This window comes from Anarhichas minor, unplaced genomic scaffold (genome assembly GCF_050575085.1).
Source record: "Anarhichas minor isolate MPS153535 unplaced genomic scaffold, ASM5057508v1 ptg000040l, whole genome shotgun sequence".
In the NCBI taxonomy this organism is placed as follows: domain Eukaryota; kingdom Metazoa; phylum Chordata; class Actinopteri; order Perciformes; family Anarhichadidae; genus Anarhichas; species Anarhichas minor.
In genome coordinates, this window is record NW_027466486.1 from 15,258,606 (window position 1) to 15,281,991 (window position 23,386).

At 42.2% G+C, this 23,386-nt stretch overlaps 1 protein-coding gene across 1 annotated transcript; it reads left to right on the forward strand.

The window, feature by feature from the left end:
- Positions 1-7,374: 7,374 nt before the first annotated feature.
- ism2a (isthmin 2a) lies at positions 7,375-22,591 on the forward strand. The gene is made up of 6 exons (XM_076108662.1): positions 7,375-7,506; positions 12,586-12,828; positions 14,932-15,232; positions 18,756-18,890; positions 20,312-20,380; positions 22,074-22,591. Exons 1-6 carry the CDS (start codon positions 7,375-7,377, stop codon positions 22,589-22,591), a joined length of 1,398 nt encoding a protein of 465 aa, XP_075964777.1.
- The last annotated feature ends 795 nt before the right edge of the window (positions 22,592-23,386 follow it).

Consider the following 23,386-nt stretch of genomic DNA (forward strand, 5'->3'; position numbering starts at 1 on the left):
GAAATACATATCTGATAAAGGTAATTCTGTTTTGATGCACTTCACCATTTGATGTAAGCCTACTTTATATATTTGGACATGTTGTGTACAAAAATGCATTTTGTGAATACAGCCCAGAAATGACTCTGTCCTGTTTCTGGCTTCAACATATTGGAGTTGTGCTGTAATTTCTGTTCTAGACATATACCCATTCACTTTGCTTCTCTTTTATTTCTTATTAATTCATGTATGGGTCACTCTGATGACTTACTGGGTAGTTTAACATGTTTATGGTTTAAAAAGGTAAGAGGGTAAAGTGCTTTCACACTATATGTCATCATTTCATTCACCCATTCATACACTGATGGCAGGGGCTATCATGTACCTGCCCATCAGGACTAACTCACATTCACACACCGTAGGCACAGCTATGGGAGCAATTTGGGGTTAAGTGTCTTGCCCAAGGACAAATGGTCCTTGAGGCAGTAAAGTGATTGAAAGTTGTTCATGAAAAGTTCACGAAAGTGGAAAATATGCTGTTCGGATGCAGTTCAAGGAAAATCTTGTAAACTATGTTTTCTTTCACAAAATCTACTTTTGGCCTCTTCTCAGCCTGAAAAGTCTTTTGGGAGCTTAACAGCTGAAAATGCACCTCTAAGCAGTAAAGTGGTGAATGCAGCAATTCAGCAGCAATTCACCGAGACAAATTCCTTGTATGCAAACGTTTCTTGGCTATAAAACAATTACCGTAGCGAGTGAGTGGGCGAGCAGGGAGAGAGAGAGAGAGAGAGAGAGAGAGCTGTGGGTGAGCTGAGAGGAGAAAGCTGTTGATCAGACCGGAGGATCATTTATTAGTAAAGTCTGTGACGTCTTCTCGGTGCTGCTACGGAGAGCCGATTGAAAGACTTTGCAACGTGAATACTTGTTTTAGTATTGTTGTCCCAGGCTAAATAATACTTATAAGTGTAAAGTTACTTTGACCGTTATGATTCACAGATACACTGTAATATTAGTGACTCACTGTAGCTCCATAGTAGCAGTTCCAGTGTAATAACATTGTAACATACATATTATAATTCTGTCAGCAGCCGTCGGTCTCTCCGGTCACAGTCTCACTGAGTCTCACACGGTTGCTATTTGCACTTTATACTTTTTTACAAGCTTTTGGTTTACACAGTTACACTCCTAGTTAAATGTTCTGTGTAATTAATTTCTTCCTCCATGCTTGATAAAACAGATTTAGTATTTTTACACTGTTTGTAGCTGTTGCCATAACTACTTATGTAAGATGATGATGTCACACTTCCTGTCATACACATTGATGTTATTACATGACAGTATAATGTAACAGTGATCCTGCCATGTTTTACAGGTGGTCTCAGTGACCTGATGCTCGGTCTTGGAGCTCCTGTCTGATCAGGTGTTCCTGAACCCAGCGGACTCTCCTCACAGAATGAGAAACCATCAGAGGAGAAGATGAGCCAGGATGACCTCTGACCTGAGAGCTCCATCAGCATCTGACACAACTTCATTCTACAAGAAACCCTTTACCGAATCAGGGGTTTCATTTATAAAACAGTGCGTAGGATCCACATTAAATGTTTGCGTACGTTCAAAAGGAGAAAATGCACGTAAGCCAAAAAATATTCAGATCTATAAAACCTTGTGTACACCTGCCAATGCACAATTTCCTTTTATAAATCCCAAATCAACCTGTAAATGTGCGTCAATGGTCGTTTACGGTGAATCATGGCAAATACAGAGAGGAAGACCAAGAAAAGGATTTTTCTTTATACAGAAATCGAAGTGCTTGGGGATAAAGGGATCCCTGAACACTTGTTCGCTAATTCTTTCATTTACGCAGTCCTAACAGTGCCCAGGCCAGAGTATCTATCGTGCAACATAACACACCATGAGTCTCACCGCAGTATTTATGTTTAGAGCAATCAGACTGATTGCTATCAGACTGATCGTGACAATCAGTGGTATCCACCATCCTGGATATGATTTAAGAAAAAGGAAGTTTGATAGGTGAATACAATTTATTTATTTCCTTATGTTTTTACAGCATTATCATTAGGACTGATGATGAAGCTATGGAGTGATCGTATGAGAGCTGTCATGGCTTTATTCCCACACATTGCTCATGTACACACTCCTCATGTGCAGGTGTTGAAGATGAAGGTGAGGTGACTGGAGAAGGTGTGACTGTCACCACGGTGACTCCAGTGAGCTCTGATACTTGCATCAGATAGCTGTATCTGTCACTATGGAATAAACCATGTATGAATAAATAAAGTTGTGTTCCTTGCAGCGATTTTACTCACAAACACTTTATGAAAACTCGTATCATAATTGATGATATATATATGCACAGTATTAGAAGATGGTTGCCCTGTTCTGCAGTTCTTTAACGTTATCTTTACAGCTGATGATAATGACATCAGCTGCTCCACAGCTGACCACGAGTTTCGGTGGTTCAGCCCTCTCCTCTGCACATGAGGTGCAGGCAGCCAGATCAAATATTAAGCGAAATTTGATTTGAGGTTTTAGTTGGTTTGTATCTTTTACAGTGTAAATGTGCTTATAGTTACGGCTCCACTAGTACATGCACAGATAACACTGCTGGTTTGACTGTTTATCATGACGAGAATATATAAGTGCAAGGTAACTCATCAATGCAAAACAACATTGTGCAGTGAAGACTTCATTATTTTTGCATAAATTGCAATGAATACAGTCAGTAGTAAGCTTAATATATCACATTACTGTGTAATATTACTAGTCAAGAGCTATTAAAATGGACAGGAAAACAATAAACATAAATTATAAGAATTATTTTCAAAACCATGAAAAGTGTTCTACAAGCGGAGAAACAGCGACACCGGGTGGTCAAAGTAAAGAGGTGCATGGAGTGGAGTGACTAAACAGAGACAGTAAGGATTAAACATTAACCAAAGGAAAACACAAACCTGCATAAGACAATATACAACACATGAATTGACTTCGTGTCTGTCTCACTCTGCACATCTGTTCCTGAACATGCAGAAAAACAGACTTTACACAAGGAAATAGGCTCGTTCCACATGAACTGTTTCTCGCCTGGAAAGTAGAGGAGAGCAGGCGGTAGCAGCAGGGGGCGGAGACAAAAAACAGCTGTCAACTCGGACAGTTTTCAGCAGCCTTCAAAGAATAAACAGGAAGTCACAGAAACAGTTACTTCCTGTTAGATCCGATCTGTAGGCCAATTGTAGTTTACAGACCTCGTTCAGATTTATTCCCTATTTCCCATTTGTCATTTTAAGCTGTATGAGGAGGCGTGGCCTAAAGGCTAGAGGGAGGGTTTAAGACAGCTGGGCCGAAGAGACACCTTATGAGGCAGGGATAACAATAATAACAATTGTTTGTCTTTTGAAAAATTTCAAGATGTGAAAAGTTAGCAAGCAAGCTCTTGCTTGAACAAGCAAACAGAAAGCCTGGCAGAGGCCTCACACCCAAGTAAACAAAAACAACTCATTCTATATACAGTTTTATTTGGTAACAATTTCCAACATCATTTATTAAAGTGCATGATAGTTGCAAAACATACAACAGTCTAGTGCAAAATGTACAACATGTTTCCAGGTCAGGGCATCACTCCAGAACCAGTGGATGAGCTTGTAGTGTGAAAGCCAATAGCCTCCGGTAAGAACTACTATGTGCCGTCTCTGCTGTACAAAGCATACAAGGGTCATTTTTTGCGTCTCTTCTGGGCCAGTGCAGCTGTGGCGGACCCGGCTATCCATAGCACAACGACAGCTCTACCTGGAGGAAAACAGGTGTTAATACTACGGCCAGGTTGGCAATTTTGCCTCCTCTGGTGCATAACTCTTGCTTCTCAGCTGGAATCAGTCGGGAGGTTTTGGAGAAGTCCATCCACGCTACTGCTCTACATGGCTGTCTCCTCTTGCAGGGTTACACATCAATCGACTACTCTTCAAATGATAATGTCAAAATGGTTAAATTACAACAAAATACTCACCTTTCATCATATCCATCCACCACAACAACAGCAGTCAGTTTGGGGTATCCTTGGCTAAGCAGACATACATACACCACACACAGGATTATGTCTTCTTAGGGATCCAGAGTAGAGTGCATCTGAAGGAGTTTTTAACAAAGCCTGGGGTACCTCTCATCCTAAAGGCTGACGCTTTTCCCTGTCGGTTCATAAGACCAAGGCTATGGAGAAGTATATCAAGCACTCCGAGGCTGCAGGAATCATTACGCCATCATCTTCTCCAGCTGGAACAGGGTAAAGGGTACAAATCCCTGCGCCCTTTCATTGACTATAGAGGACTCAGTAACATCACTGACAAAAACATGTACTCTCTCCTACTAATTTCCTCTGCTTTTGAGCTGCTACAAGGTGCTACCATTTTCTCAAACTCGACCTTCACAACACTTACAATTTGGTGAGAATCAGAGAGGGGGATGAGTGGAGGATGGAAATTACAAGTATTAAATTATACCATTTGGTCTCACCAATGCCCCTGCCGTCTTCCTAGGATTGGTCAATGATGTTCTCTGGTATCTGCTTAACGTCTGTGTTTTTGTGTATGTGGATGAAATTCTCATTTTTCCAAGTTTGAACATGAGCATGTGATACATGTACGCCAAGTCCTCCAAAGAACTTTATCTTTCTAAAAGCTGAAAAGTGTGAATTCCACACTCCTTCCTGGGTTTTATCATCAATGCTGGTAACATCCAGATGGGCCCAACCAAGACCAAAGGGGTCACTGATTGACCTCCTCCTTTGACATGCAAGGGACTTCAACACTTTCTGGGCTTTTGGGCTATCACCTCCCAGCAAGCACCCTTACGGTGGTCCTCTGCAGCAGAAGGGGCTTCTGGTGAGTTAAAATCATGTTTCACCACCATGCAGATCCCACTCGCTAATTTATGTTTGAGGTGGTTGCCTCGGACATTGGTGTGGGGGTGGTTCTTTCTCAGCGGTCTTTTAGAATTAGGTGGTTCACCTATGTGCTGTCTCCTCCCGGATGCTATCAACAACATAAATAAATTATGACATTGGAAACGGGGAGCTGCTGGCGGTGAAACTTGCACTTGAGGAGTGAAGACACTGGCTGGAGGGAGTGGAGCAGCCACATGTGATCTGGACAGATCATAAAAATCTGGAGAACATCCGTTTGGCCATGGGACTGAACTATCGTCAAGCTAGGTTGGCTCTCTTTTTAACCTTTTTGAATTCTCACTTTCTTAGAGACCAGGTTCTACCAGTACAAGCCAGAGAATTTTCCATCCCATCCTGAAGGAATCCTCTGTCCTGCATGTGTCATCGGTGCAATAACCTGAGAGGTGGAGGACAAGTTTAAGCTCTCCCATGCTGAATACCCTGCTCCCAGCGCTTGTCTGGATGACCGTTGGTTTGTCTCCGCCAGTCTCTATCCTTAGTGGGGCAACTCTTTCTTATTGGCTTGCCATCCTGGGGTGGGACACACTCTAGTACTGCTAGGCCAACGCTTCTGGTGGTCATCCATAGAGGAGGACATAGAAGGAATCATTGCTGCTTGGCAGGTCTCCTCTCAAGATAAGAGTACTCACCAAGCTTGCTCTGGCTTTCTTCATCCCCTGCCAGTTCCTGGTCGTCCCTGGTCCCACAGTTCTTGTGATTTCGCCACTGGCCTACCTTCGTCCGACAATGATGAGATCTCTGACCAGGGGCAACAATTCACATCAGACTTTGGTCAGAGTTTTGCAGGCTGGTGGGGAACACTGTCAGTCTGTCATCTAGGTTCAACCCCCAGTCCAACAGGCTGAGCTTATGAATCAAGAAATGGAGAAAGCCCTGGCCTATCTTGTTTTGGGCAACCCCTACTCAAAGCAATTGTGGTAGAGCAGGTCGTCTTTAAATCAAAGGATCGGCGGTTCGATTCCCGGCTGCACTAGTCCATGTCAATGTGTCCTTGGGCAAGACACTAAACCCCAAATTGCTCGCGAAGGTTGTGCCTGCAGCGTATGAATGGGTATGAATGATTAGTTAGTCCTGGTGGGCAGGTGGCACCTTGCGTGGTTGCCCCTGCCATCAGTGTATGATGTTAGGTGAATGACATATTGTTACAGTACTTTGAGTGGTCGGAAGACTATACAATTGCTATACAACTCCAATTACCCTTAACCATGTGGACAGAATATACCCACAACACCCTTCCCAGTCAGCCACCAGTCTCTAACCTTTGCAATGCTCTTGTGGTTACCAGCTACCACTGAGACCAGCAGCCAGGAGGACTGGAGGCATTAGTGATACTGACAGATGTCTGTGTTCTTCATTCTTTATAAACTTCACTCAGGAATATTTAATTTATTGACATTTTACATTTGTTTCCAGTAAGATATTAATGACTTTATATAGTGACTTGCCGTTGTAAACATTGCTGTTGCTGCTCTAGGAAAACAATATTTAGTTATATCTTAATTATAAATAAATTATAATCCTGTTCTGAATTTTTTAATTTTATTTATATATACATGTTTTAAAAAAACAATTATTTAGTCATGAAGAAGAAGAGAGTGTTGAAGGCCACTGTAGTTCTCAGACATTCAGTTGTATATTTTGTGGTAATCTGCAACCTCACCACTAGATGCCACTTAATCTTACACACTGCTCCTTTAACCAAACTTTTCCAAGATACAACACAATCTTTGTAGGGAAATGTTCTAATCGTTGTTGTCATCAACTAATAATCAATTATTACCAATAGACAGTAACATATGGTGCTTGCAATTATTGTAGGTTACTAATTGATAAGAATACAACATCATTGATACAGCAGAAGGATTTTATGCTGGATCATTCCTTAGGATGTGTTACTCCTGTCCTGTGCCTGACTAAACTATATGCTGTAGTATAGTAGTAGTAGTAGTAGTAGTAGTAGTATAACCTCCCTCCGTTGCGTCATCCGGGGCGGAGGTGGGTTGTAGCGGAGGTGGGTTGTAGCCAATACTACAAGCTGGACTGCAAGCGGAGGAACCAATGACTCGTGTCACCTCAGCAGAGAGAGGACATGGTTTGCTCTGGAAGCTGCGCTAGACTACTGAGACATGTCTCAGCTCGGCGCATTAACGCTCAACTTATTGGATCGTTGTATCCTACACGTGCATGAAATGAACACAGGCTACCAACGTTAGAAAGCGAATATTAGGGATTATTACAATTAGTGGAACAACTCGACGCGGAGCGGCAGCGCTGAGGAAGTGCACAGACAAACGTTCACGTGTGCCACTTTCATTTGTATTTTTCCTCCGTGCTCACTGTTATTGAACGATCCCTCCTCTTGCATCTGTGGATACAGACTGAGGGATCTGTGCCTCGATCAGCACGGCGTTATGGTAAAGATGCGCCGCGGGGAAGCGTCCCCTCTGTGGCTGCTGATCCTCACCGCGGTGTCGGTGTCAGTCCGCGGACTTCCCACGCACTTAAATCGGACTTCAGCCAGAGACAGAAATACCACAGCGTCTGTTACTGAGGTACTATTTTACTATACTGCATGCTGCCCGGACTGCAGGCTGCAGTCCGTTGAGATACAATGCATGTTTAAAGGACCAAGCGAGTGGTGATATTTATATTGTACTGTATTTTAATTTCTGCCTGTACTTTAAAGTGATGAGAAAGTATTCCTGCATATCGAGATTTAATATGGACACATTGCGTTTCAGTTTTTCAATCTTTGATGTTGAATATATTAGAACTACACTCAACTTAACATTGAGCCTTATAAATTGTAAATTATTTTCCTTGTAGGCCTACTTGTTTTTTTTGTCAATTATATGTAGACTTATTATCTTTTCAAACACTAAAGGAGTGCAGACAAGAATAGGTCCTGTAAACATGTCCTTGTTTGAAGTGAGGAAGATGGAATTCAAGTCTTTCAAGTCAGACTTACTCACTTCGACTTACTTTACTTACTTACCCAATTAAAGACAATGATTATGCTGTAACATCTGTATATTTTATCTTCAGTTAGATAATTGATCGCCTACACAATGTGTTGAAAGTTTGCCTCAGAGCTTCACTACGTTTAGAAAGGCTGCAGCAGCCGGCACATTTGTTGTTGTCTTGTATTTGTTCATTATTTTGAAGTAAAAAAATAAGAAAAGATTCTGTTTTCAATTACCAAAGACATCCAACAAGATGCATTCTCCCATAGTGTCCTATGGTGTTCAAGCATCAGCTGTTGCTGTAGTTTAAGTGTCACCATTGAATAATAAAAACACCCGATGTCTAAAAGTTAGAAACAAAAACAACATGCTTTAGGGTTGTAGAACATGGTGTCATTCTATCAGCCACAGTGAATTTCTTGCAACTTTACTATGGTTGGTTGACTGCAGCTCTAGCTAACTACTAAACACAACTCCAAATAGATGCTAGTGTCATCTGGATGAGTAAACACACGATAGATTGCTTTAATGTTGAATGATTGCTGTATCAACTTCACCATGCCGTGTCATTTATAGCTTGTTGTGGAGTTCTGCCCCCATTTTTCCAAAAAATTTACAATACAGCTTTAACTTATGAATATCATGACATTTATTAGTGTACACCTGCCTCACATGAACGTCAGTAATGTTCATAAAAAGTACTTCCTGATGTTAGATCCAAAAACAAATACATTTGGCTTACTAGCTTTAGAAAGCTACAGCTAACTCAAGGCCGGAAGCGTTTCTCTGACCACCCCAACCGACCTGACTTCAGCTCTTTTTTTCCTTTTCCATAATTGAGATGGCATAGTGTCACATCACTTCCTGTGTATACTCGTCTGTGAGGGAGTGGGAAGTTAGGTCTGCTCAGATGCTCTAAGGTTAATTATACATTTGACTTGTCAAGATGCTTTAACAGCAGATAAGGCTCCATACTTCCATTTGCTCTAATGTGCACTGCTGTTACTCTGCTACAACAGATGACCTGAGCTGTATTGGTGGTTATCAACGACTGCTAAAACACATTTAGCATTTCTTGCAGCGGCAGCCTGCATGCAGTCAGGTGAAGTAACCTTTTGCTCAGACAGAGACTCTCAGTCAAGTCTTATGAATGGCCAAATGACTGGCTAGGTTTGGACTCTTGGCAGAGAGCATGGCTCCACACGGTGAAGAGGTGAAAGAACGTTTGTGAGTAGCCGGTTTAATCCAAAAATCAAGCAAGTTAGCTAATAAAGAATTGAGAAAGGGATGTCACCTCCGACCCTGTTGGAGTTACATATAGCAGACTGAGAAGAACTTAAATGACTGGTGCCTTTTAATGAATAATCTACACAAAGTACTGACCTAAGTAAACCTCATTACATCCAAAACATTACAATACAAAATTCTGAATCTGACTCCAATTGTTTGAGCAATTGCGCTCAAAAATCTTTCTGTCTGTCATACTTTAGCAGCTTTTCACGTGTTATCTGTGTACACGAGCAGAAACAGAGAGAGCAAGGTGTCTGTGTGTGTATGATCTGAGATACGGAGGGCAGCGAGCTCCAGCCCCACCTCTCTGGTAGAGGAGCCAAAAACTGTACTCAAGTAAAAGTACAGTTACTTTGCAAAAAAAAAGAAAAACTTCAGTAGAAGTAAAAGTAGTCATCAAAAGAACTACTTGAAGAGAGTACAAAAGTATTTACTGAAAAACTAGTTGGTAGCATCATGTGCTCTTTAGGTCGTGCACCTACCAGGGTCACAGATCTTTTCCTGGCTCCACTGTTCTCTGGTCTCACAGCTCCACTCATTCTGGGCTCTGTGTTTGTATTAAAATGAGCAGTTGGGTTCATGTTGCTCACAGGGAGCCATGACGCCTGACTTAGTCTGGGCATCCAATATAAACTTGTGATTTTAGACGCAAATAGCCCCTTGACTTAACCAAACTCGGGACAATGAATGTGAACAGCTAGTTATTGAGTGTGGTTTGCAGGCTGCACATTCATCAAGCAATCACAGGGGACATGAAGGTGCTGCTGCTGCTTTAATAATAATTCTGGATGGATAGTTATCCGTCTCCACTCCCTCCAAAGAAGGCTTGCTGAAGTTGATGCCACATTTTGTGGAGGGCGTGAAATTCTTGAGCCAGTTCAAGTTTAACTTCTGTTTATTGTGGGATGGACAGCTCTCAAATGTCCTGCACCCAAGATGACGTAAAGATGAAACCGTATATCATGATCTATGCTTCAGAATATATGCTTTGCGTGATGATCCTGTGGAAGTGCTGGATTCTTTGCCTCTGTGGGGTTTCCAGTGACGGAACATAAGCCAGTGTTTTCACTGCACAAATGTGTGTGCAGCTAAAGAGAGCCCACACACATACATTCAATGCAACACAGTATACAATCCTTAACATATTAATATGATATGCAGAAACAATAAACTTAGAGTTTCCTGAAATTGACGAGATGTTAGCAACTGGGTCATCTCTGCTGCTCTTTCCTGTCTCTCTTCAGCTGTTCCATCCAGTTAAGGGCAGGAAGCCCAAAAATTATAAAAAAAACAAAAAAAACTTGTCAGTGCTCTTTGGTGGATGGACTATCTGTGTGTTCCCATACGATCACACTATTTATTATGCCAGACAACAATGTAGTATGTCCCAAAACATAGCATGTCAAAAGTACCAGGATGTTCTACAACATCTGGTTGTATTTTGCAGTATACAAGCCAGCAGGCTTTTCTGGCTATTCTGACCCACAGTCCTTTTGCGCAGCGGATATATGAGCAAGAGGGCCAAAGTCTCTGTCAAAGTATTACATCCTAATTGAAAACATTCTGCATGCAACAGCACATACTGTGCAAGGGCATTTGCCGTATGTGCTCAAAGTAACAAAGAAAAAAGAAGACACTCTGTAGTTATTGTCCAACATATACTCAGATACGATATATCTGCAATGCACTTATGTCAGCTGATGCAGTGTTGAAGCTCTAGCTTGCATTTAGTGTTTCTCACTCAGGCCCAACAAACATGTTGAATGCATTTTCTAACCTTTTCAAACCTTTAATATATTTCACGCAGTCCTTTTCTTATTCTCTTCTATTGGCACATTACGACCTTAAAACGGCAACTCATGGCAACTGCGAAGTTGTCAGTTGCCAGGAATTATGACACCCACCATGTCCATGTGTGTCCAGCCTGGTTAAGGGTCTAACATAGGTTTGAAAAGTGGGGGCCTATGGGTTCTCCCCCCAGAGAAAAATTATTTGATATCTATATCTATGGCTAAATATAAGACGTCACACATTGTCAATAGTCTTTTCAAGTTATTTTTAATTACGAGGGGTACATTCGGATAATATGTTCTCACCTTTTTAAAAAAAAAAAGCTGCATGTCCAAAGACATGCAGCTTAGGTTATTTGGAGACTCGAAATTGCAGTTGCCATGAGTTGCCGTTTTAAGGTCGTAATGTGCTAATAGAAGAGAATAAGAAAAGGACTGCGTGAAATATATTAAAGGTTTGAAAAGGTTAGAAAATGCATTCAACATGTTTGTTGGGCCTGAGTGAGAAACACTAAATGCAAGCTAGAGCTTCAACACTGCATCAGCTGACATAAGTGCATTGCAGATATATCGTATCTGAGTATATGTTGGACAATAACTACAGAGTGTCTTCTTTTTTCTTTGTTACTTTGAGCACATACGGCAAATGCCCTTGCACAGTATGTGCTGTTGCATGCAGAATGTTTTCAATTAGGATGTAATACTTTGATAAGCGGTTTGGATAATGGATGGATGGATGGATAAAACATTGTTTAGGTGCCTTCTCATTATCTTTTGATTTAATGACTTACTATCTCCGCCAGTGGAATAATGCGATCGCTCCCATGTGTCTGTCCATGTTTTAGTGAGTGAGTGTGCATCTATGAGTCTGTCCATGCTCAATCTTGCAATCTGCTGCAGTAAACTTAGATCACACTCACACTTTAAATTGCATGTTTTATACTGCCACTGGCTGCCTGCTGACCCCTCACACACTACTCTAAACCGGCCCCTGGCCGGATAGGCGCCACTGGTAATAACACAGCTGAGTGCATCTCCAACCCCCAGGCGCTACTCTGCACCCAGAGACACAGAGAGGCGGAAACAGCTTGCTTACTTTTACTGTTTTGGACGATGTGTTGGGCTAACAACTGATGGAACTACCAGAACACACTCTGCTGAGTACCTTTCGGTCGCTACTTTGCGGTCAGAGACACAGTGGTGGAAAACTTTCAGAGATCCATTCACCAAACATTTATGGTAAAGACCATTTCTTTCTTAACCTCCTCAATCTCTCCCTTCAAACAAGCAGCGTTACAACTCTCGTCACAAAGTGTCAGAGTGAGTCCAATTGAGTTCTAACTACCCTGGTGTACGCTAGTGTCACATCAGCTCGGCAGAGTTTGCCATCAAATTAATGTAAAAAAGAGAGCATACCCCCCTGGATGCTACGCCCAAGGTGCTGGTGGACCAAACAATACAAGGAAATGGTCATTAAGACATTGATCGACAGCTTCACTAACTGTTTTGTAAATTCTTCAATTTCTTTCTATTTCATCTAATATGTTATATGGTAGACAGCATGATCACTGTCATTTTCCCCTCTCAGGTGACAGCAGAGCCTATTCATGGCAACGGTCATCAGACTCTCCAGGAGCTCCAGCAGGAGAACCTGCTGCAGATTCTTCCCTCCAGCTCATCTCTCCCCAGGTCCAGACACCGCTGGTCCCACCACCAAGGTGTCCTCCCTCCACCTGAACCGGAGGAAGACCCTGAGCTCTTCATCCTGGACCTGAGGAACTTCCCAGAGCTGGGCAATGCAGACATGGGCTCACAGAACCCCAACATACAAGTAGGCAATATGCATGTGGAAGAAAGTCTACATGTTGTGGACAAATTGTATCATTGGATGCAGGTTTAGGTCACTTTTCTCAGAGCATGAATGGTTCATATCAAGTGCAGGTGTTCCAGATTAAACCTGTGATCAAAGGAGGTGGGGAGTCCTCTTCCATCACTTTCTCTTCAGTTTCTGTTCTCAACAGCGTGTATCTCCCTCTCGCTCCATACATCCCATACAGCTGGTTTGAGTCAGGATCCGTTTCAAGTTACCATATGCAGGACCTTTAACAGTGGGGCGCTCCAACTTGTCCATGAACTTCAGACACAGGGTTTGGGGGAAAAGTGAAAATATAAAACATATGAGAGCCAAATCTAAAAGGTCAAAAGGTAATTTTTAAGTGTGACTGTGAAGCCAAATCCTAGTGGAGTTGTTTTTTAAGGGAAAAAGTGTTAAGACGTGTGGAGTTGATTTACAGAAATGGTGATTTGACTCTGGAATTCACTGCTTGGTCAACAGAGCGAGATGCACATAACATTCTGAATTCAGCAGAGACAGAATATAGCCCGTTTTACCCCACATCAAGTGCAATACATGTACAAGTGATGTACTAACAGCCAGTTAATGCAGAACTTCATGATTCCAAGTTTATTTGAAATTATAATTAAACACTGCATTGTGAAGTGTTGTGTACACAAGTGCACAAAACTAACAAACTAATATATTAACACTGAAGTGTATCATACATGAAACAACAATGCATGTGATAAGAACTACTCAAGAGAAATCTACAAATGAACTACATTTTTCGGATGAGGATGTTTTTTGGGATTTCTGTATGGCACACAAGGGCAAGGATGTTCAGCATCACTTTGGAATCTCTGTCCTCAGGTGCTGCTTTGTCTTTATAAACAGCTGCTGTTGGAAACGTAGGCAACCTGGGTTTTGTCTGGACCTGTGCGTGTAAATGTGTGTATGCACATATGCATGTGTATGACTGCGAGAGAGAAACAGAGATAATCAGGAGTGAACATGCTATCAGTTCATCTTTCCATCCAACTATATTTTTCATTTCTCTCAGTCCCCTCCCCCACTGCACAATAACTCTCTTTCATAAAAGGAGAGAAGACTTTTAATCTGATCTGTAAATAAACAGTCTTCTCCCGAAGCAGTGACGTCACTGCCCTCATCATGTCTGAGAGCTTGTACCAACGTGTAAGGTTGTTATATATAACATACATCTTTGTAGAAGAGTTTATTTACATGCTACTTTATTGCTACATTTAGAAATTTAGACATTAAATTAATATATAGATCTGTTGGCTACCTTAGTTGCAGCAATATGTGATATATACATTTTAAATTACATCTATGTGTTGATAAATGAACGTAGCTGCAACAAGTTACAATCAGGGCTGTGCTTTTGGGTAGTAGTAAAAGATAATTTCATGCATCTATACACAAACAGTCTCTCGTCTCGTGTGTGTTGTAATCAGAGCTTCTCTTTGCTTTGTTGACATAGCAGGCCGGCCGCATGGCTTTCAGTGCATGTTAGTGCATATTAGTGCATGTGTGCGTGCCCCATTGGTTAGCTCACGGACGCCCCCCTGTGCTGCTCTCATACAGCATGTACAGGTGATAAGGCCGCCCCGACCCACGGCTTCATCATAGAGGTGTAGCCCCCACCCTCCAGTTCCCCCTCAGGTAAACACTGTTAGCTCTGTCAGCACTGTTGACGTTGTTAGCACTGTTAGCACTGTTAGCACCATAAGCCGCGAGCTGCCATGTTGAGAGCTGTGCGGAGGCAATAGATATGCTCAGAATTTTTAGTTTAGCACCTTTAAGGTTACGTTGACTTTTTCATTATGTGCTGTTGGAATTTACTATGACTGCTCTACAGAGGCGTTTGTGTGAGCGATGCTGCTCTGTCACCATTTGACAGTTATGTCACAGCAGTCAACTTTGAGCCATTTAAGCAAGTTGATGAATGTATTAGTATTACAGGTCTATATGACATTGTACCGGAAAATTACAACTTTCATCTAGTTATAATGAGGTCACTGTCAATCACTGCAGTATTAACTGTATACTTTTCTAAGTATTTGGTGTTTCCTTCAGGTGACCATCGAGGTGGTAGATGACACACAGCCTGAGACGGAGGTGGAGATGGACCTGGTCAAGGAGGGTCAGCGTAATGACTGGTCCGTGTCATCCTCAGAATGGGCTAATAGCCACAAGAAGCTGTTCTGGCCACTGTTCTGGGAATATCCAGAACAGTTGGAGAACGGGCTGGAAAGAGACAGTTTGGAAGCACAATCGGAGGACTACAACTACGACCCAGAGGACCCCTCTCTCAGTGGAGTGGGGGCAGACTGGGGCAGTAAATGGAACAAAGATTGGGATGCAAAGGACGACTACGGTAAAGACGCTCTCTGACACGAAAACAGTACAGCTTTCATTCACTCAATATGAGGCTGGATAATGTGAATTATATTGTCAAATCACAATGAATTGTGACAGTAGGCCTACCTTGATTAATGTAAAATAAACATTTTCATTATCATTACAATCATTAGAGATGTACCATGCCAATCCTACGGATCAGTATTGGGGCCGATTCTGGCATATTTGAATGGATTAGTATCTAAAGTAAGGCAGATCAAAATCTGATCCTCCCTGTACTCTACTGTTTCATGCACCCAAGTGTTCTATCTTGTATCGCAGCCTACAGTGCAGCATTCCACCGTATATAAAGTCAAAATTAGTGTTGTAATTTGAGGAAATAATTTGCCGCAGCAATACAAGTGACTCAGAGTTCACAGATGTTAGCAACATGCACAAATGTGCTAAACTCTGACGCAACTTATTAGCAAAGAGCAGAGAATGAAACATTCAGGTAGCAGCTCCTCCTCTTTAGCCGGTGCTAACCCGCGCTCTCATCAGTTAGAATGACAATCAATGTTTAGATTTGTGTTCCATTTAAACACATGGATAAAATGTATGATGTGGAAAAACATATATACTTGATTGTATATTACTGCAGAAATGTCCATGACATCATAGTTTTGAAATGACAGTGTTAGGCTGAGGCATAGCCTTTTCCCTTTTAAGTCTCACAGCCAGAGGAAAGAAGCTGTTTTGAAGGCTGGTGGTTCAGCAGCTGATTCTTCTGCATCTCTTTCCAGCAGGCAGCAGGTGAACAGGTTGTGTCTGGGTGGGTTTTGTCTTTTAATATCCCTTCAGCTCTTCTCAGGCTCCCCTTCTCACCGATATCACTGATGCTCTGTAGATGGTGCCAACGATGTTCTGGGTGGTTTTAATCACCCGCTGTAGAGCCCTCCTGTCCTGTACCGTACACATCCCATACCAGTTTGTAATCTTTGCAGTCAGGATACTTTCTATTGCTACTCTGTAAAAGTTGACAAAAACCTGGCATTGGAATTTTGCCTTCCTAAGTTTCCTGAAGAAATACAGCCGTTTATGAGCTTTCTTCACCAGGATGGAGATGTGTGAGGACCACGTCAGGTTGTTTGTGATGCTGATTTCAGGAACTTAAAGCTGCTAACTTGCTCCACCTCATCTCCATTGATGAAGACAGGGAAGTGTGTCTTCGCCTCCCTTTTTCTAAAATCAACAATCAGCTCCTTGGTTTTACTGACGTGGAGCAGTAGGTTGATCTCTGAGCTCCACTCTGAAGATTGGTGATTTCCTCTCTCTATGAAGTCGTTGTCGTTTGTAATCCGGCCGATGACGGTAGCGTCATCTGCTAACTTCACAACAGAGTTCTCTTTATGTTTGGGGTAGCAGTCGTGGGTGTACAGTGTGAACAGGAGGGGGCTGAGCACACAGCCCTGGGGGGCTCCAGTGTTCAACACTAGAGTGGAGGAGGTTTGGCTGCTAATCCGAACTGCCTGGGGTCTGTTTGTGTAGAGGTCTAATGACCAGTGGCAGAATTAGGTACTCAAGTCTAGAGGGCTAAGTTTACTATCAGTTTAATGGGTGAAATTGTGCTGAAGGCCGAGCTGAAATCACCAAACAAGATTCTGATGTAGGTGTTGTTATTTTCCAGATGAGTGATGGCTGAGAGGAGAGCAGTGGAGACAGCATCCTCTGTGGATCTGTTGGCTCTGTATACAAACTGGTGAAGGTCCAGGCTGGCTGGGATGTTGTTTCTGATGCTGGAGAACCAGTTTCTCAAAGCACTTCATCAGAAAGGGGGTGAGTGCCACAGGGCGATAGTCATTCGGACTGGACGCTGCAGACTTTTTAGGGACAGGGACGATGGTGTCTGTCTTGAAGCAGGTGGGAACGCTCTCCTGTGACAGTGATATGGGGAAAATATTAGATCATATATCTGATAGCTGGTTGGTACATGTTCTTAGTACACGGCCAGCGATGTTATCAGGCCCAGCAGCTTTACTCATATTCACTCTCATCGGGGTTTTCCTCACATCCTCTGTGGATACTAACAGTGGGCGGTCCTCTTGAGGCGGGGCAGACTTGACAGCTGACTCTTTGTTGAGGAGATCTCATCTGGCAACATGACCTCCCACATGATGCTCCTGCTTTTATAGGCTGTGACATTTTGGATCGATTTTACTGTTGAAATTTGGGGTGAAGGGAGGATACTTGGCGTTGGTAGGGCCGGTGGAGCATTGCTCCAGCAATACACCCACCAAGTGTAAGGTAGATGCGATGCACGGTTTAGTCATGGTGAAACAAGTGGTATTCACAGAAATGCAGTCTGGTTCATGGGAAAAAACATCAGGGGCAGACTCTACCATTAGAGTCATTAGAACACGGTAGGGAACCTGGGGGCCAAACAGCTATAGATTTACCTGAAAGATAAATGTTAGTGGTTACATTGCAGATTCACATTTGATTAACAAAGTATAACGATTAAACATAATGCATTATTATTCATTGAACTATCAAGCATCAAACCAGCAAACTTTGCAGCGAAAGCTTGGCTACCCCCGTCGATACCATGACATCTTAAATGATCCTCTAATATATGGATGATGGGGATTATAGCCAGTGGATGTTGAACAGGGAGTGAAGTCATTGTTGTTCAGTTTGACACATACACACACACACACTTTCATGTTCTCACCCTCTCACTTTCTTTTCCCTCTCATACAAAAACGCCAGCTGGCCGTACTTCCTGCATGATCATTGGTGTGCTTATGACTTTCCCCAAAAGTATGCAGTCTTAATTTGGTCACAGTGCATCATTACCTTCTGTGTGGAAACAGGTCTGAGAGGAATAGTTCCAGATCTTTGAGGCTGATGTTGGGCTCTACAAATATAATTGATTTGAAAGGTTTTCTGCAGACCATAGATCAGGTTAGAGCAGGTAACAAAGCTTTGTATCACTGACTGATTTCAGAAGGATTCCTTTGACTCTTTTCTCCTTTCTATAGGGCACTGATACATTGCATTTTCTTATTAGCATATAATCTGATGATGTATTTTTAAGTGTCTTATTGCAGAAAGGAACTAAATGAAGGAAAGGGGAAGTAGGCCAATGCATTCAGCTTCTGCATTAAGATCCAGTCATTCCTAAAATGTTGGCTCTGAACTCTTTCTACCATTTTGAAGAGTTGTTAACATACAGACGTTATCACTCACGCTGCAAGAAGACATTCATATGGGCTGCTCACCCCACCTCCACCGTCCCCCTCAGTCTTTTGAAGTTCTCCCCTGCTCTCTTCCCTCCTGCAAGCCCTGTTTAAATACAGAGGAGCACGTCTCAGAGGTCCCACGCTGTCGTTACCCTGCTCTTTTCAGCCGCTACTTAATTACATAACACACATACACCAGCTGGGCGAGGAATTCACTACTTAACTTCAAAGGCCACTCTTAATATATTACTCCATAGTTTTGCTCCCCCCCCTCTAAGCTGTCTGTTCTTCATCTATCTTCTCGCGCTGTGTGTCCAGAGTACGAGGAGGAGTGGAGTGACTGGGAACCCTGCAGCATCACCTGTGGCCACGGCACCCAGAAACGCACCCGCTCCTGTGGCTACGCATGTACGGCCACTGAGTCACGCACGTGTGACCTGGACAACTGTGCGGGTAAGCAGTTGAAACCTTGTCTGACTTGTGTAGCTGCTATTAACCACTTTTTTATGATGGTATTTAATAGCAAAAGTAGCATAACAATGTTTTAAACTTAGTCATCAATCACCTGAAAATCAGCTCTCTAATATTTGCAGATTTATGGAGATGGGATAAACTACATTTTCAAAGCTACCAAGCTCATCTCACAGCAGACAAGCAGGCCTCTAATTTATTAATTTGGGAATGATCATCTGCCTTTATAGGTATAATCAGCGTGGCAGGCCCAAGACGGCACTTTGTTTGAGGAGTATACAGTCAATGAAGACGACTGCTATCTAGTAAACATTGATGTAAACAATGCATCATCTTCAGCAAACCTGAGCCAAAGTTATCGCTAACTTTGGGGCTGACCCCTTCACTTTAATCAACAGGTGGCAAGCAAGATGCAGGCTTTGTTCTTGAGCAGTTGTCGCATTTATACACCAACGGCCTAAACTGTACACACACACACACTGCTACATATAACAACTACAGTATGATCGATCAACGCTAGGCTATGTTATCATTTGTAGCTGTCCACACGTCTATTTGCGTTTTCGCATTGGCTTTATTTGTAATTGCGTGTTGGGATCCGGCAGGAGCGTGTTTGGATGAAATAAAATGAAAACTAAATTATTTACATTAATACAATTACTAATATCAATACGATTATTAACAATTATTATTATTAAAGTTAGCGGAGTAGGGGGGAAGTTATCCGCTTCTCCTTTGGGATCCAAACTGTTTATTTTTCGACCAGCAAATGTAGAACTATTCCTAGGTTTTCTTGAAAACATCAACATTGTTTGTGCCCCCTTACGTACGAGACGAATCGCGTGGGATGGCGTGGAGCTGAAGTTAGCGCTTATGTTTATAGTCTCAGTTACATCATGGCCGTATCACAGGGACCCCCCGTGGTGCTTATGGCCCCCGTCTAATGAGACCCCAGTGTTGGGTTTGGACCCAAATCTCACACATTGATGAGATTTAACTTCTGGTGGGGTTTGGTGTGGTTAAACTCAAATCAGGCTGTTGAACTGCTAGGTCGGCCCAATTCCTTTGTTTCAACGGCATGGTGAAGTCCCAACACGTGAAAAGTTTTGCGTGAACACACCGTAAGGACTTTGCTACTTGTATAATATTTTAAAACAGACATAAGATCAAATATAATCAAATACTTGGTCTGCACTTGGTCTTGCAGTTCCACAGAAGATAAAATCCTATAACAATCCTACAACAGACACTTAACTATTGCATAGTAAAACAGATATTGAAATGTTAAAAGTCATTTTTATTCCTATTTTGTTCATTAATGTGTATGTAGAATGCCGTCAGTGTGTTTTTTCAGGATATAATTTAAGCACCTTAAGACAAGTCATTTACCCTCTGTCCTGTAGACACTGCAACGCCAGTGACTGACCTAACACCCATCCAGACAACCAACAGCACAGAATCCCTGGACACAAGTACGTATCAAACTCCATGTTGTCAATGGGTAGTGGCCTGTACATGAAACACTATCTTCCATTCAGTGGTAACACACAATCAATCACACTGGGAGTGCCTGGTTTTGATATTTAGAAATCTCCCTTCCTAGCATGTTGAGAGCTGCTCTTCTGCGTCTGTCAAAGAAACCATGAAACACTGGCCCTACCTCCCAGAAATGTTTTTATTGCTTTTTACTTTCCATTTTATTGCTCTCCTGCTGCGGAGCCTCGGCCAGAGAACACTATAGTTCTTTTCACTCTGCAAACATAAAGGAAACAGCAGGACAGGAGAACACAATCCACCGTCTGACATGTTGCCTCTCAACCCTACATTTACTATAGGAAGACACTTTTAATTTCACCATGGCCAAAAATCTTTTTATTATTTTTCTTAGTAATTTCATTACACATCTATCTGTAACCTTGTTTTGAACAAATAGTCAAAGAAACTATAAAGCTGCAGGAATAAACTCAGAAACTACACTAGAAACACTAGAAAGTTATTTTGTACATTCTTGTATTTCCACTGCATCATGAGAACCATGAAGATTAGGCAAATTAGAGTTCCTGAGAGGATCCCTAAAGCCCTGGAAAAGTTCCTGAGAGGGAAATGGGTTATTAGTTTACTTTGTTTTTGCCATTACCTTCCCGTCAGTTTGCATTTATTTGAATTAGTTTTAGCTTTGTATCATTTTAAACTGAAATGCTGTGTGATGTGATTTGCATTGCATAATTGGCTGCACGAATATGGTCCCTTATCAATACAAATCTTTAGTGATTGCGTAACTAACGCTTAGTTCACATTACTCAGCTTTAGCCCAGATTTTCCACTTGCCGATTTAAGGATTCATCTTGGTGAAATGATGAAATAATGAGTGTGACTCCCTCTCGCCGGTCAATCGTGTAGTGTGACAATCACAAAAACTTGTGTAGTGTGAGCAGAACAGCAATCTGAAGACTTTGAAAGTTGTGTAGTGTGAACTAGAGGTTGACTGGTGGTCTTAATGATATGATAATAATACATGCATAATAATAATTATAAATACGATATAATAATGAGGAGATGATGAGTGATTAAGTGATTTATCAGCCAAGACCCTCTCCCAAGGGTAAAATCTGAATTAAAGCTGGAAGCTGTGTCGGAGGTACTGGCGAGATGCTGGCCGACGCGGCCGCAAATGTCTGTGACCATCGGACAAGGCGCCTCGAGTTAAACGTTTTTTTCCGGCGTGGATAAATTGTGTATTGGAAATATTCCACCATTTCCTGTATCCACTGTATCCACAACTTGCATTATGTTGCTTTGTATCAAGTGTAGACCACTGCTACGCCTTTCCATCGAACGTAAAGCTTTTGATAACTTTTATTCACAAAGGTCTTTAGATTGTACTGACCAAATTTGAAGTGGATCTGGAGGCCGTTGTCCATTCTGGGCTGCTGTAGAAACATGGCCGACTCTGTGAAGAGGAGCCCCTTCCTATGTCCATAGAAATGCCTTTTTTCGAAAACATAACAGTTCTTAGTCTCAGGTCATTTAACTGATTAAAACATAGTTATGAATATTATTTTCCATTTTTGCCAATAAATTAAGCTAATTGAATTCACAACTAACTGAAGAATGTTAAGACTTTCTGTGAAAAATTCAAACTTTTTCAAATCCCCCCCAACCTAGACGTAGACAGCTGTGAGAAGTGGCTAAACTGCAAGAATGACTTCCTCCAGAAGTACCTGCACCAAGTGCTCACAGAGCTTCCCAGCTGCCCATGCTCCTACCCTTCTGAGGCCGTTTACAGTTCCGTCAACATCCAGGACGGAAAACATCGCAAGACCTTTCGCTGGATGGACGCAAGCGGACCCAAAGAACGCCTGGATATCTACAAACCTTCAGCCAGATTCTGCATCCGCTCAATGCTGTCGTATGACAGCACAACATTGGCAGCGCAGCACTGCTGCTACGACGATCAGATGAGACTGATAACGCGAGGAAAAGGAGCAGGAGCACCAAATCTGATTAGTACAGAGTTCTCACCAGAGCTGCATTACAAGGTGGATGTACTGCCCTGGATCCTTTGTAAGGGGGACTGGAGTCGGTTTCATTCAGTACGGCCGCCCAATAATGGGCTGGACTGTTCAGATAATCCCCCTGAACAAATGTTTCAGATGGAACTTAAAGAGGCCAGGGAGTACTGACAGTGTGGGGCTCTGGAGTCACAACAAGAAGGAATGACAACAAATCCCCATTTCTTTGGTTTGTTCTCTCCATCCTGCACAAGCACAGGAAAAACTGAACTGCAATGTTAATACAGGGTTTCTTTAGTCCTGTTGCCATGCATGAACTCCTGACTGCCGAAATACTTCCTTTCAAATGATATGGAAATATGAATGAAAGACATGGACAACCAATACTGGTGAAGCTTTGTATACTTTCACTTTGTTCAGAGCAACAAAAATGAAATAACACTGTCGTTGGAACCATTGGAAGGACAATGAAAATCAGTGCGGATGTTCTACTAGAACCTTTGTCAGCCAATCCCTGCTCCTGTATGTTCTTATGGCAGTGGCATGTGTGTGTACAGTATTTGTGAGTGTGTACAGAGGATGCGCTTATTTATTGGCCCCTAAACTATTTTAATCAGATCTAGTGTCCTGCGAAAGGAATCCCCGTCTAGCTGGTAAGCAGCGAATGAAGTCAAATGGACCTTTGGACTATACATACTTTACTTTTTAATCTTTGCTAAAAGTCTGACAGAATTATTGTCAGAGCATGTCTGGGGTTTTCTTCCAGGAACAATTCTGGTGTAAGTAGCCCCATCTGAATTGACATCCATGTTGTGTATGGTATCATTTCCTTTGGTAAAAATATTTAACATTCCTTCAGCATTAACATTTGGATTTGACTACACTAAAAAGTCAAATTGGATTCTGTTCACATACCATTTTCAAATATTTTTTAAGTTTGCCATCTACACATGCCCAAACACATAA